The 14,982-nt window shown below is 32.9% G+C and overlaps 1 protein-coding gene across 8 annotated transcripts in view; it reads right to left on the bottom strand.

The window, feature by feature from the left end:
• The window catches only part of Dmd (dystrophin), a 2,092,376-nt gene that overhangs the window by 776,062 nt on the left and 1,301,332 nt on the right, over positions 1-14,982 (bottom strand). For all 8 annotated transcript variants that reach the window (XM_059250112.1, XM_059250109.1, XM_059250111.1 and 5 more), the window contains 2 exons: positions 14,169-14,310; positions 11,855-12,004 (listed from right to left, as the gene is read on the bottom strand). In XM_059250112.1, coding sequence (XP_059106095.1) covers positions 11,855-12,004; positions 14,169-14,310 — 292 coding nt within the window. The remainder of the gene's footprint in view (positions 1-11,854; positions 12,005-14,168; positions 14,311-14,982) is intronic.

Genomic DNA, 14,982 nt, shown 5'->3' with positions numbered 1-14,982 from the left:
TAGTATTTGTTTTCATTTATATCCCTAGATTTTACATAGATACAGTAGATAGATATAGATACAGATAGATATAGATATATAGATACAGATAGATATAGATATATAGATATAGATGATATAAATATAGATATAGACATAGGTATAGATAGTGTATATGACATGAAAGTAGAAGTGAGTAGCAGTCTAGTCATCTTTGTTTTACATCTGGACCTGCCTGGACTGAATCTGCCATATTGAACTCAATCCCCAGGGGAGTCTTTTCCCCGGATGAGATGGGAATGAGGGGTGGGCTGGGGGGAAGGCCCGGGGGAGGCGGGAGAGGGGAGAACAAGGGAATCCATGGCTGATATGTAAAATTAAATTAAATTATAAAATAAAAAATAAATAAAGAAAAAAAGAAAGTAGAAATGAAACCATTGAGGGGAACCAAGAGTAAAATTGTCTCCAGTAGTCTCGGGCATTGGAACACTTAGTGGTGCTGTTGGGTTTGTTTATGTATAGCCCTCAAGGAGGAAGTCAGTAACTACAGGTAGGATTTGAGATTAAAAGCCTGATACCATTTCCAGTTCCCTTTCTCCACAATTCTTGTGGTTGAGATGTGTCCTCTCAGCTTCCTGCTTGTGTTGCTGTGCCTGTTGCCATGCTTACTGCCTATGGCCATACTATCCCTGCCATTATAAACTTGAAATCCCTAGAACGGTGAGCCAAAATACATTCCTTCTGTAAGTTGCTGTGCACACAGTGATTTATCAAAGCAACAGAAAAGTTACTAATATAAATACTAATGTGAAGGGTATTGAATGTAAAAGGGAAGAGAATGTGTAGGGATCAAAATATGGCTCAAATATATTAGACACGTCTGTGAAAATAGGCTCATGTAAGGCACAATCTTCCAGAATGAATGGGAAGAAGAAACTATGCTCCTTCACAAAATCTATGGATTATTATTTAATTGTGTCATATTTATGTTTCAATACAAATGATTAGAGATGTTAATGACAGTATCTTCCCTTGTTATTTTAGTATTTAAAATAGTTTTCTTTCATTCACAGTGTAATATTTTAATCATAAAGTGTTTTTCTCTTATTTCTTCTTTTTTATGGATGTCTATTTTTAGTTTCCAATAAATGGGAATGTATCTAACACCAGAAAATCTTTTTCCTTTCTCCTTTTATCAGCATCTCAAAAATTTTAGGAGGAAGAGACACAGTACTAACAAAAACAGAATAAGGAAGTGATTTAAATTAATTACTACATTGGAATAGGATCTGTAAAGATAGAAATAGCAAAAATAATCTTTATAATAGTAATTTAAACTGTTGAATTGAGTTGTAGAAATTTCACCTTTTATCAAATCCAAATAATCCCAAACATTACTATCTTATTCAAAATGTTGATATGTGGATACTGTATTAGTGTTGAAATGTGGTGATATTTTATTTGTATGTTAATAAATAAAGTTTGCCTGGAGATCAGAGGATATAGCCAGCCATAAACAAAAGTCAGGCAATGGTAGCACACGCCCTTAATCCTATCACATGTCAAGCAGAGACTCTGTGTTCGAGGACACAGTAGGGAACAACCAAGTGTTATGACACATGTCTTTAATCCCAGTACCAACCATAGAGACCTGGAGGTATGTACAGACAGGCAGTGGCAAGGAAGTGAGGTAGCTGGGCTAAGAGCCAATTAGAAGGCAGAACAGCAAGGCAATAAAGACACAGGTTAAACTGGAAGAAGCTCTCTTGGGAAGCTATGGTGGCATGGTGAGCTAAGGTTAGCTCGTGACTCTCATTATTTTCCTGATCTCTATGGCTTTCACCCCTATATTTGGCTCTGTGTTTCTTATTCAATAAGAGTGCTTAAAAATTCATCTACACTGATAGCCCTCACACCAGAAACATAATATGTCAAATTTAAAAGAAATTCATTTTTAGTCTGTATGGAATATACAATCATCAATATGTTCCCTACATATCGCTACTATCAAAACAAATAAAGTTTCTTGAAGTAACCTTGTACTTTGGTTTCTGGCCCATTTTCTGGTCTACCCATTTTCCTCTACACTTGATCAAGCATGCCAAAGAGGAACTAAACTCTTTCCAGTGATAACGGAAAATGTTCACAAATCAGAATGGCATCATTCTGCTCAAATACTTTAACTTGTACAGCAAAAGAGATTGATTTTCTCTAGCAACAAACAATGAAAGAATCTCTCTGAAGTCTGATAATTAGTTCTAACACCAGCAAGCAGATTCAAAGGCAGAAAACCAAAATTTCCCCATCAGGCCCAGATCACCCCTTCATAAGCCACACAGCAGCCACGCCTTGAACTACATAAGGGGGATAAATGAGGGCAATGCTGCTTTGGCATCCAACTTACTTGCAGATAATCTAGCTTATCCTTCTCAGCTGACACAAGACAGAAATAACATCAAAGTGTGATAAACTCTTTTCTCCAAACCAGGGGTTTCATGGTTCATTGGCCACAGGCACAATCTATCAATCCATTTACTACACAATAAAAGGTAAGAAATCCATTACAGATCTGTTATAAGCCCTGGCAGGTGGTCTATGACAAAAACAGAATACATCCTCTGGTCAGTGTCCCTTTTCTCCAGTTTGAAGTACTAGGGGTCAGCTAACATGCATATAATAGTCAGGATTTAGTATTAAATTCTTTTTTTGGTACATAAATAAACTAACATATCTTGATGTATAAGTATAAAGGATTCACTAAAATGTTCATTTTGGGTATGATTCTGACCTTTTATAAAAATAGCGCTGTTATTTTATTTTCACATTACATATTAGCTTTTCAGGTGATATAATAAATGAAACTAGGTTAGAATTTACAATCTGTATCCTTAAATATGGCCTTTAATCTTCTTTCCTTATTACGGTTCAGTTTAAGTAGTCAGTGTGTAAAAGCCTCCATTGAATTCAAGATTATTAAATTATTAAGAAAAAAGAAAGCCCTTCTAGTTTTAGACTTGATGTCATATAATCTAGTAAGAAAAAGTCCTGCAGAAACAAAGGGGGAAAATCATTGTGTATTGGCAAAATCCTTTTCTATTGTATGATTTTTTTTCTACTGTCTCAAATTCACTGCCACAGGGCAAACACATTTGTGCTAATAAAGGACTTTAAAAATGTTATACTGAAGGTCAAGAATCATGAAATCTTTCTCCTCATTTTCTTTTCATCATTATAATACTCTTTTTCTCATTTAAATCTGTTGTGAACAGGAAAGAGAGTTTGCCAAGAATAATAAAATCTATTTTTACTAGAAAATGTTACATTTTAAATAAAGTGTGAGCCATAGCAAACTTAAAGAATACATTTTTCATGTTGGATATACATTCTCAGTATGTACATAGTGATGAAAGGAAAAATTTCATATGTAGATGAATCATAGCACAAATATCAGTATTGTATAATACATACTAAGTTTTCATCTATCTAATTCAAAAATAGCATTGCTTGAACAAAGCATATTAGTGGAAATTCCCTAATAAACAGTATCTGACAGCAGTATAACTTTCTTCAAATCACTCTGTCAACATCGAGACTGAAGAGAAGAGGAGTATGAGGTCTGGATTCCTGAGTTAGAGCCAGTCCAGTGAATCATATGCACATATATTCAAGGTTAAAAAGTCAAATGAGGTAGGTTCACAGTTATTGTATGTATACACAGTTGGTGTATGTATACAATAGTGTCTTCTTGGGCTTATTAAATATGTGAAGAGAAAAACTCAATATTGTCTAGCTTTTTTCATATAAAATGCTACTTGTTGAGATATTTTTAAGTCAATACCACTGGAATGGGGAGGCACTGGCTGAAAAGTCTTTGTGCTTTTATTAGGGCCATTTTTTTGTTTTAGTTCCTTGAATGCTCCTCACAACAGCCCTTTCATTCCTAACTCAGATTTCTCTTCAATAGCCATAGTTATTACTATTTGATTAAGTTGTTTCAGAAAGAATGATGTACTTTGTCTTTACATTTTAGCATTTTACACTACTCCTACACTTATAATTAACTGAAATGAAATTGCAGCACATACTATGTCACTCATTGCATACATTGAATTTCCCCTATAAGCTGGCAAGACTAGATCTATTGTTATTTGAATGGAGAAGTGAAATAAATGAGGTATGTCTAGGAAAGGTATAAGACCACACACCTGATAATCATCAGAACACATAATGTATCATTAATCATTAATGACCACAGAAAATCGCTTTCTCATCAACATTACTCACTTTTTCTTCATAAATTATCCAATCCATATTTTAATGTCCAAAATCCCAATAGCTAGTGGAGTATAAAGGGATATATTCTTACAAATTTACCTTGTTGACAGAGTGACTAATTTTGCAGTAGTGACAATCAAGTTTCTTAGACAGGCCAATCTTGTTAACGTCATTGAAATTTCAAGAAGGTAGATAATGCTGCTGGTTGGAAGAGCATTAGCAATAATTACAATTATAGCTATTGAGAACTGTAATGAACCCATCTCTAAGGGCATGATGTTTGTTCTCATAAAGAGGATGACCTTCTGTAGATCTTTGAGATTTAAAACTGGGTAACCACAAAAACAAAAAGAGGGACTATTAAAAATTGTAATGTGAGAGCAGGCAAAAGTGGGAAAGTTCAGGCAAATTGAGATATATTCAAGTAATAAAACCAGCACAGTGTCCATTTTTATAGGATTCAAAGTCAAGGACAACTATCTTATAAACACTAAATTACCACTCCATTCCCCAACTTTCAGCTTCAACCTATCTAATAACTATAAATTAGAGATATGAATATTTATAAGAACAAGCCCCATAAAATTATGCATGTCCTTTAAATAACACAAGAGTAGGAATTGATAATGATATGCTTAGAATAGCATGTGATACATATTCACTCATTAGATAGTGAAGGAATAAATAAATAAGCTCATGAAACTTAAGTACATCAAGAAATATTCCAGATGATGGATTTAAAAAACCATCAGACTATATACCCACTAACCAAGTGAGCATCATTTTTCTGATATATTACCATTTCAGCTCACAGATTTATAAAATAAAGACTACATGGACTGTGTCACAAATATGCTTGTGGTGATATTTATTTGTGCTGAAATGTGATGATATTTTATTTGTGCGTTAATAAATAAAGCTCGCTTAGAGGTCAGGGGGAAAAGGCCAGCCATTTTAACTAAACTAAGAGATCAGGCAGAACACACCCTTAATCCCTTAGTGTGGTGATATTTTAATTATACTGAAATGTGATTTTATTTGTATGTTAATAAATAAAGTTTGCCTGGAGATCAGAGATTATTAGCGAGCCAGGAATAGAAGCCAGGTGGTGGTAGCCCATGCTCTTAATCTGATCACATGGCAGGAGAGTCTGTGTGGTCAAGGACACAGACAAGCATGGTGACCGTTGAGTCTTTAATCCCAGCTCCAACCATAGAGACCAGGAGGTCTGTATAGACAGGCAGTGACAAGGAAGTCATGTGGCTGGGCTTAGAGCCAATGAGAAGGCAGAACAGGAAAGCAATAAAACACAAGAGACACAGGAAGGTCTCTCTCTCTCAGGGGAAGGACAGCAGCGAGTGGTAAAAAAAAAAGTGGTTTTGGCTCTTCGCTAGTGCTTGTATCTCTTGGGCTTTTAAATCTGTATTTGGCACTGTATTTCTTACTTAATAAGACAGTTTAGAATTTTGTCTATACCTTAACAGGCAGGATCTCTGTGTGTTCAAGGCCACACTAGGGAACAGAGCCAAGCATGGTGATACACACCTTTAATCCCAATACCAACCATAGAGACCTGGAGGTCTGTAATGGCAGATAGACAGTAACAGAACTGTGTAGGAAGAGGAAGTGAGGTAGCTGGGCTAAGAGCCAATGAGAGGGCAGAAAAACAAGGCATATAAGCCTGGGTAGACAGGAAGTCCTTCTCTTTGGAAGCTGTGGAGTTGGTGAGGTGAGGTTAGCTGATGGCTTTCCGTATTTTCCGGATTCTCTAAGGCTTTAACCCAAATTTCTGGCTCTGTGTTTATTATTTAATAAGACCATTTAGAAATTCGGCTACATATGCTTTATCAGGGAATATTATGATCACATCAAATATCCTTTGGAATAACCTGATCTCTGCTGTTACCTCTATCTCAGTGAGCTATTTATCATCATTTCTACTATATATTATAAAGTCTTTTATGGGCACCATAAATACCAGTAAGCATGGTAACAATTCTAGTGAAAAATTTTTCTTCTTTAGTTAAAAAAAATTATAGCAGGGTATAGAGTGAATGATCACTACTAACATCATCTAAAAATCACCATACTGTGATAGAAAATTGACTGGAGCACCATCCATATTTTAGCAAGGAGTGGAATAGCTAAGGTTTTGGTTTATGCAATTTTCTACATTTTACTTTCTATATTTGTAGTAATGACTACTAATGACTGACATTACATGGCAAATGTACCTGAAAAAAGACCAACAATTTATTCAATTCTTCCATTGACATGAACGAAAGAATGCCATTAAAATGTTTACTCGTTGGATAGATATTTAACAATAATATGATTAGAAGTCAATATAAAATGAACCCAATTTCTGGTAATTTAGATACAGTTATTAGTGTACTTTAGAAAATGTTCTGGTTTAAGAATGTAACTATGCATTTACTTTCATGGTTTTTATTTTGTGATTTCACTGGAAAGTAATTTCAGCACTATTATAAAACTACTTTTATTCTAAGCTTGAAGATACATGATTTTAAACCTATTTTTTTCTGGGTAAAGTAAATCAGATTTTTCTAGGAAGATATACTTAACTGAAGTTCACTTTGTAGGACAATTTATTAATTGTGTCTGTCAAATGTTTCAGTCTTAGTGTATTACTTTATACTATCATGAGAGTAAAGAATTAAAACAGTAATATAAGTAACTATAAATGAAAAAATATGAAACAAAATTCAGTTTTATGAAATGAAATCATATTTATTATGGCTAATAGGAAAATATAATGTGTATAAAATTGCCTAAATAAAACTATATATAAAACTATATGCATGTTTTCCTATATTATACAATAGTAACTGTTTTACAGTAGAGATACACTATTATGAAACACAGAATCCAGTTTTCAAAAAAAAAGTATTTTATGACTTATTTCAAAGAAATTAGATCCTTTTCCTTAACATTAAAGTAATAGTGGGATGAAATGAGAATACTTGTATTTCCTTTGTTTCTAGTATATTATATATACAAGAAAGCCAATGGAGTTTCAGCAAATGCCTAAAAAGTGGTATTTATTTTGGAAACACTTATCTCTCAATAGAGAACTCTATTTGTAGTGGTTTGAAAGAAAATGGCCCCAAAGAGGAGTGTCACTATCGGTTGGTGTGGCCTTATTGGAGGAAGTGTGTCACTGTCGGGGTGGGCTTTGAGGTCTCTTTTGCTAAAGCTTCCCTCAGTGTGACTGCCAGTCTACTTCCTGTTGCCTGCAAGCCAAGATGCAGCTCCAGCAGGACATCTGCCTGCACAGTGCCATGCTCCTCTTTGTGATGATAATGAACTAAACCTCTGAAAGTGTAAGCAAGCCACCTAAATTAAATGTTTCCTTTATAAAAGTTACTGTGATCATGGTGCCTACTCACTGTAATAAAAACAGTAACTAAGACAATATTGGTCTTAAAAGTCACAGAGTCTTTCCAGAAGCTGGCATCAGGAATCTGGAAGATGTGTAACTTAGGTTCACAAGACTTCTTTCAACAGACTAATCTGGAACCTACAAAGTTCTATATTTTCACCTTTTCATTTAAAGAAAAGTAAGATAGAATGTGATTTAAACATAATGGAGGATCATAATGTGGTGTAAAATAATAGTATATTATTGTTAAAGAAAACAAATGTAAAGTTGTATCTTAGACAAAAGTTAGTGTACCCCCCAGATGGTACTTATTTGACAGTGTCCATAATTTAAACTAATGGCTATATTTGCCTTAAAACAATGCTTGCCTATACTCCATTAAAGATAAATTACCCAGAGCAAAATAAGCTAACTAATTTTTACAATGAATTTATTGTAGCGTCTACCAATTTATCACAGCAACAGCAAATAGTTTTCAATTTACAGCGGTTCAACTTGTAATTTTTCTTTTTACTATAATCTTGTGAAATAGTACTCACACAACCATTTTGGTTTTCACTTGCAGTATAATACTCAAAAGTACATGATATAGTCAACAGATTGTTGTAAAAATAGGTTTTGTATCAGGTGATTTCACCTAGTGAAAGATAATGCAAGTGTTCTCAACATTTTTTTACACATTAGATTAAACTACAATATTTAGTAAATTATGTGTATGAAATTAATTTTCCATGTATGTTTTCACATTTCATGGGCTTATCAGGAAATACTCATGAACAAATCAAGAAACATTTGTACTGCCTCTCATTACTGCTTTCTTTATTCAGTATTGAAATACAAAGGTGTGCAAATAATTGGTAGATTGGCAACACATGCAGAATGGAACCTCATGGAATTACCACTTTAAATTTATAATTTTATTTAAAAGCATAGCATTGAAAAACTGAATTCTGGTAGAGGCAAATATGTTATTGTTTTGTAGCAGTACAAATCCATGCCAAATGTTGTCATTGCTTTAGTTTTCATTTTCTAACACAAAAGTCGTGTTTTTATTTGTTGTAGAAGTGATACAACCTTATGTTTTACAATCCACAAAGCTGTAATGTTTTTGTATCTAACATTTCCTATCATTATAATTTTTCTGTTCCCTTTGTTATATCAAGATGTACTTAGATATTTTGAAATATTTCTCCTCCTTGGACTATAGTAGTGGTTTTCTTTGTATCATGATAAGACTACAAAATTTAAATCACCAATATATCATGTTAGATACAATTATCTATGTTTTAATATGGATATTTTGACATAATCAAACAAAGAACTTTTCCATTTTTCATTAAGAGGCTACTCTCCTGAAAAAATTTTACTCTTATCATTCACATAACTGAGAGGAAATATGATGTCTCAAATGATTATTTTCAAATATCTACTTCCTTGAATTATAGAGTTCTAAATATGAATTTTGATTGTAATATCAGAAAACAGTACTTATTTTAGCTTCTACATATTTTATCAGTCATAAAAATGACCTGTTACAAGAACTTCCACATCATTAATTTTAGACTACAATAAATAACCTGACAGAATTTGAAGATTCAAATTTTTTTTCAAATAACAGGGTTCTGTTCTGTATAACTTCTTTATACCTCTCATTTTCAATAGGTGGTGATGACTAACAACCAGTTTATAAAAGGCAATTGTGCCATTTTGAAAGAAGCCATTTTTGTATTACATGAAAATTACAGTTCTTCAGTATCTTCTTGGAACAGATTTGTTCCCAGTTTCAAGGATTAAAATTTCCTATATACTATGGATGGAAAGAAAGTTAACATGTATTATATATGGTAAATAACACAGTAGAAAGCTTATAAAAAATGAAGATGTTTCAAAACATTTTTGAAGGTTAAAAGCAAATTTTGAGAAAACATTTAAGGGGTCTATGACATATGGGAGAAGCTGTCTTAGGTAAAGGGAGAAAGCACCCTGGCAGAAGCTGAAAGGGAAGATACCATGATGAATAAATAGAGTCAAGAAGTAGGTTAGCAGGGCGGTGATGGCACACGCCTTTAATCCCAGACCTCCGGAGGCAGAGCCAGGCGGATCTCTGTGAGTTCAAGGCCAGCCTGGTCTCCAAAGCGAGTTCCAGGAAAGGTGCAAAGCTACACAGAAAAACTCTGTCTTGAAAAACAAAACAAAACAAAAAAACCAAAAAAAACAAAAACAAAAACAAAAAAACAAAGAAGTAGGTTAAAATTGAGGAGATGGAGATATTAAGTGGAAATTTATTCCTAGTTTATTTTAATAGTAGAATATGAGCAATGGCTTTCCATTCGTTACTAATGGAAAGTACTAAGGATTAGTACTTCTTGACAAGCAAAACTAAACCCAAACCCTGCTGTGGGATGGTCTTTCTATATGCTGTGAATACGTGTTGCTTTCATTGTTAGACATGGAAATGAATGAGGGACTGATGAAATATACCAACCTAGATAATTCAAGAATGTCTTAACCTTAAAAATGTCAAAAATGTATTTTTCAACTGGAAATGAAAAGTGCTTTGGAGAAGAGGTTTTGCTTTTGTTTCCACAGGAAACAAGAGGCTGTGGATTTGTTCCAGGTTAATATGGATCACGCTTGATAAAGGGAGACCTCCTGAACCTTGACAGGTGATATCTATCAATAAAAGTTATAGATGATCTTTCCAGGACTCTGTCATTAACTCAAATTTTCTCAGGTCTCCATAAGACTGCCAGTATCCCCAATCAGCAGTAAGCAGTCTAGAAAACTATGCCCAAATTCTCAAAATATTATTTTATGAATGTTTGTTTTCATTTAAGGGGGTTGGTTATGAATTGTTAATGGTCATAGTCAATCTCTTTCTAAAGAAGAAAGGGGGATATTATGTGAGGTGATGGAAATTTTTAGGAACAAATGATGATTATGATAATGGTTCTAATCAATTCCAAGGAATTTTATAATAATTTGCTTACTTGACAAATTTGGTGATAGAAATGTTTTATGAATGATTTTAAATAATAAAGCAAAACTATTGCACTATATATTTTAAATAAATAGATTTTATGACAGGATTAATTATATCTCAATGAACAATATTAAAAAACAACAAAGACTGTAAGAGTTTTCACTGAGCTACTGCAGTCCTGGTTGATAAACAAACAAAATGGAAGCAGATTCATACATGGATATTCATTTGACACATTACAGATTTGTAACAATTATACAGTAGAGAAATATTTCCTTCGAATAAATAAATAAATGCTACTGGATGAAAAGTACTTGGATTGCAATATAAATTTTTGTGTACAATTTGTTTTTCAAAGATGTATTAAATTGATAAACATTTTGTATCTTACATCAATGTTAACATGTGTCCTGGGTGGAAAGACAAAGACTTGCAAGTAAGGTAACTGGAAATTAAATACACTTTTGAGAATATTACCATGCATTGATTATCACTTAAGTCTATATTCTTGGCCTAAAACAGTAATTCTGCATCAAAATACTTGCTGAGCTTGAACACCATTGCTGTGGATATCTGTATGCTGTGAAATGTTGCTCTGATTGATCAATAAATAAAGTGCTGATTGGCCAGTAGCCAGGCAGGAAGTATAGGCAGGATAAGCAGAGAAGAGTATTCTGGAAACAGGAAGGCTGAGTCAGGGGACGCTGCCAGCCACAGCCATGATAAGCAAGATGCAAAGTACCGGTAAGCCACAAGCCATGTGGCAACTTATAGATGAATAGAAATGGGTTAATTTAAGATATAAGAACTAGATAGCAAGAAGCTTGAGCCATTAGGCCAAACAGTTTAAATAATATAAGCATCTGTGTGTTTATTTTGGCCTGGATGGCTGTGGGCCGGGTGGGACTGTAAAAAACTCCAGCTACACACCTCACTTCAATTTAATTGCTTTATCAATGTTTCAACATATGGAAAAATTTTTCAAAAAAGTATTGGTGCACACTTGGACATTGATCATTAATGCAAAGTCATCCACTATCACAAATTGCTCTCTTTTTATAGCAAACTATACAGCCAAATCAGATAGTCAGGTTACAAACCAAAACAATAATCCACAATTCTGCTTCCTTACAAGAATACACTCAAGAAACAAAGTAAACACAAATGCTTGCGATACTTAACACATGTGGCAGAGAGGATGGTTAATGTCTTACCTTTATCCACTGGAGATTTGTCTGCTTGAGCTTATTTTCAAGTTTATCTTGCTCTTCTGGTCTTATGGGAGCACTTAAAAGTACTGCTTTTCCTGTTTCATTTAATTGTTTTAGAATTCCTTGGCGCAGGGGCAACTCTTCTGCCAGTAACTGGAATAGACAAATACAACAACATTTAAAATGAATTACAGTGCAACTCCAACTACTTCTGTGTCACCTTTATTGATTACTCCATCAAAGTGAAACGTCTTGACTGAAGGTCCACCAGCACGTGAAATAGCAAATACTTCCACAGAGCACAGAGCTGATGGGCACATCTGATTCTAATTAGATAAACCTCCCCACATATACCTACATCATTTTATTCATTTGAGAGTATTTTAAAATGCAAAGTGTTAGATGAGATGTTGAGGGTAAGCAGTCATTCCAAAAATGTATGCTTTATCAGAAACAGAACAATGTTAGTAACTCCATCAAACACTCAGGTATTTTAGCATGTCATAACATACAACATTACACCTATGAGTAGATACCAAGTTGTCATATACATGCTGTCAGATACTGTGCTGATCTCTTTACATATATTATCTCAGTTCATCTCTACATATGGAAATAAAAATAATATGAAGTATAACTAATAATAATAACTATCTGAAGCATTATTATTGTCAATTTGTATAGAAGAAAACTGAGTCAGGAGATTTAAATATAAGTTGCAAGGACACAAGACTAATAAGTAATAGAGTAGTAATTCAAACAGAGAAATTAACCCTGGAATTTAAATTTATAATCTTCCATTTAGCATCATATTGTTATTCCCTTTCCCCTTAGGTCCAAAAAAACACCATGATAGTTATAACTACATTTTATTTAGAAATTCAACATCTAATAGAGTAGCTACTAAAATTCAACACAGTATAAAACTTCCTCAGTTGTTCATACAAGTCATTTTTCAAAAGGCACATATAGTTAATGGTTACAGAAACCGATAATGAAGACCTTATCTGTCTTTATACAAAGTTCTTTTGGACAATATTATATAGGTTGTCCAAGGAGAACAAAAAATCAATGCACATTTATTCATAAATGAATGTTGCCAAATATGTCCATAAAATGAACTATCAATTACAGTTCTACATATGACACTCAATATATTCAGGAAAGATGGCTTTCCAAGAATGAACTGGGCTTGTTTTTTTGCCAAGGGTGCAATGGTATACAAATGTCTCACAAACTTTCAGTACTGAAATGTCAAACAAATAGTATAATATCTGATATTTAGTGTATCTTCAATATTTGTTTACTGAATAATAAACTGTTTTACTTTGTACTCTATCCATGATAAGATGTAATTTTTATTTTTTTATTCAAAGAAATAGGATCCATTTGAAATATAATATACTTCAATAAACAAACTGAATCATAAGTAATTCTATTTCCATTTTATTTTATAACCATCTACAATGACAGGTATAACAACCTGTTATAAAGATTCATATGAAGATTAAATAAAATTAGAGTTGTAAATAAATCTAATATTTGACACTGATAAAATATTAATTTTCATTCCTCTTTCCTTTATGAATTAAAATAATATAGTTCCCAAAGTGTTTTTTTTCTAAAACTAAAACCAGAAAAATTAAATTATCTGTACAATTAGGTTACATCAATGAGCCAGGTGAGGTAATAGCAGATATTATAAAAAGTCTCTTGAATATACTGTGTGTCTATTTAACCAGTATGTAAAATGAACCAGTGTGATGATTTTAGTATTCACATAAAATATACTAAAACTAAACCCTACTTTAGGTTAATGTAAAACCTTTAGCTAGTAGCTGAAGTAATGTTAATTTGAAATCGAATATCTTCACTAAGAAATGTTTTGCTTCTTTAGTGAGGCTCACAGTCCTCAGCAATGAAGCTTAAAGTAGATTGCAAAGCTGTTCCCATTTACATATAGATATTTTGATTTCACGCTTTGCTCTTCAATTCTCAAAATCATTTGAATTGTATAATCCTGAAACAAGTCTAAAATTAATTTTAAGAATTTTAAGTTAGTTTTCAAAATAACCACCATACACTATGCATGTATAAAGAAAATGTGTTTCTAAATGCACACACATGTATGTATGTATGTATGCATGTATGTAGATTGACATTCATTTAGTAAAGAGAAATTAAGGCTGGGAGAAAAACACATTGATAAGTACTACAGATAACATAATTGACAGCAAATCAATGATTCAACACATTAAAATAGATTTGTATGTGCTTTATACAAATAGGCCCTGGGTATTTTTGTATACAAAATTACCTTCACTTGTTCAAGCTTTTCTTTTAGCTGCTGTTCATTTCCAAGTGGAGTATTAGTGATGTTATCTGCTTCTTCCAACCACAAAACAAATTCATTTAAATCTTTTTGAAATTCTGACAAGACATTCTTTTGTTCTTCAATCCTGTGAAAAGAATAATAAAATTATTGTAAATGGCATACCTGTCAAGGGTTAAAAAACAAACAGATCCCTCTCTTCTGTGATTGGTATGTAAAATGAATAAAAACTTTCTTAAAAAAAAAGATATATAAACAAAGATATTCAATAAAGTATTTATAATTGATAATAAAAACAAAAACATAGCAATCATGTTAGAAACAAACAATATAAGAGATATCCATAATATATGAATTATCTTTAAGAGTTTCATTCACTTTGAACAAAGTCATTTTAATATTTCAAATACAACAAAAATTTCTCAAGATAGTAATGTTTTAAAAATTCCAATATCCTATGTTATTACATTTGAGGAAGGCTTCACTACCTAGGCTGTGGCAACACTCAACATTAGAAAATTCTTGCTTGTGAGTGGCTGTCATATTATATTATAAGGTATTTAGCAGCATCTGTGGCCATGGTGTATGAGGTTCCCATCTATGACAAGCAAGAATGTCTTGAGGCCTAATATTTCTTTCTGGCTGGAGGTGTGCAAATTTTTCTCTTTGGGAAAACTACTGCAGTAGTACAAATACATAATGTGAAACTGCAGGTTTCACAAAAGTTCTAATTGAAGAATATTTTATGGCAAATTAAATGATGAAAGTACAAGCAAGGGTATAAAAGAAAAACACTAGG

This window comes from Peromyscus eremicus, chromosome X (genome assembly GCF_949786415.1).
Source record: "Peromyscus eremicus chromosome X, PerEre_H2_v1, whole genome shotgun sequence".
Lineage (NCBI taxonomy): Eukaryota > Metazoa > Chordata > Mammalia > Rodentia > Cricetidae > Peromyscus > Peromyscus eremicus.
This window is presented reverse-complemented; position numbering and strand designations above follow the sequence as displayed.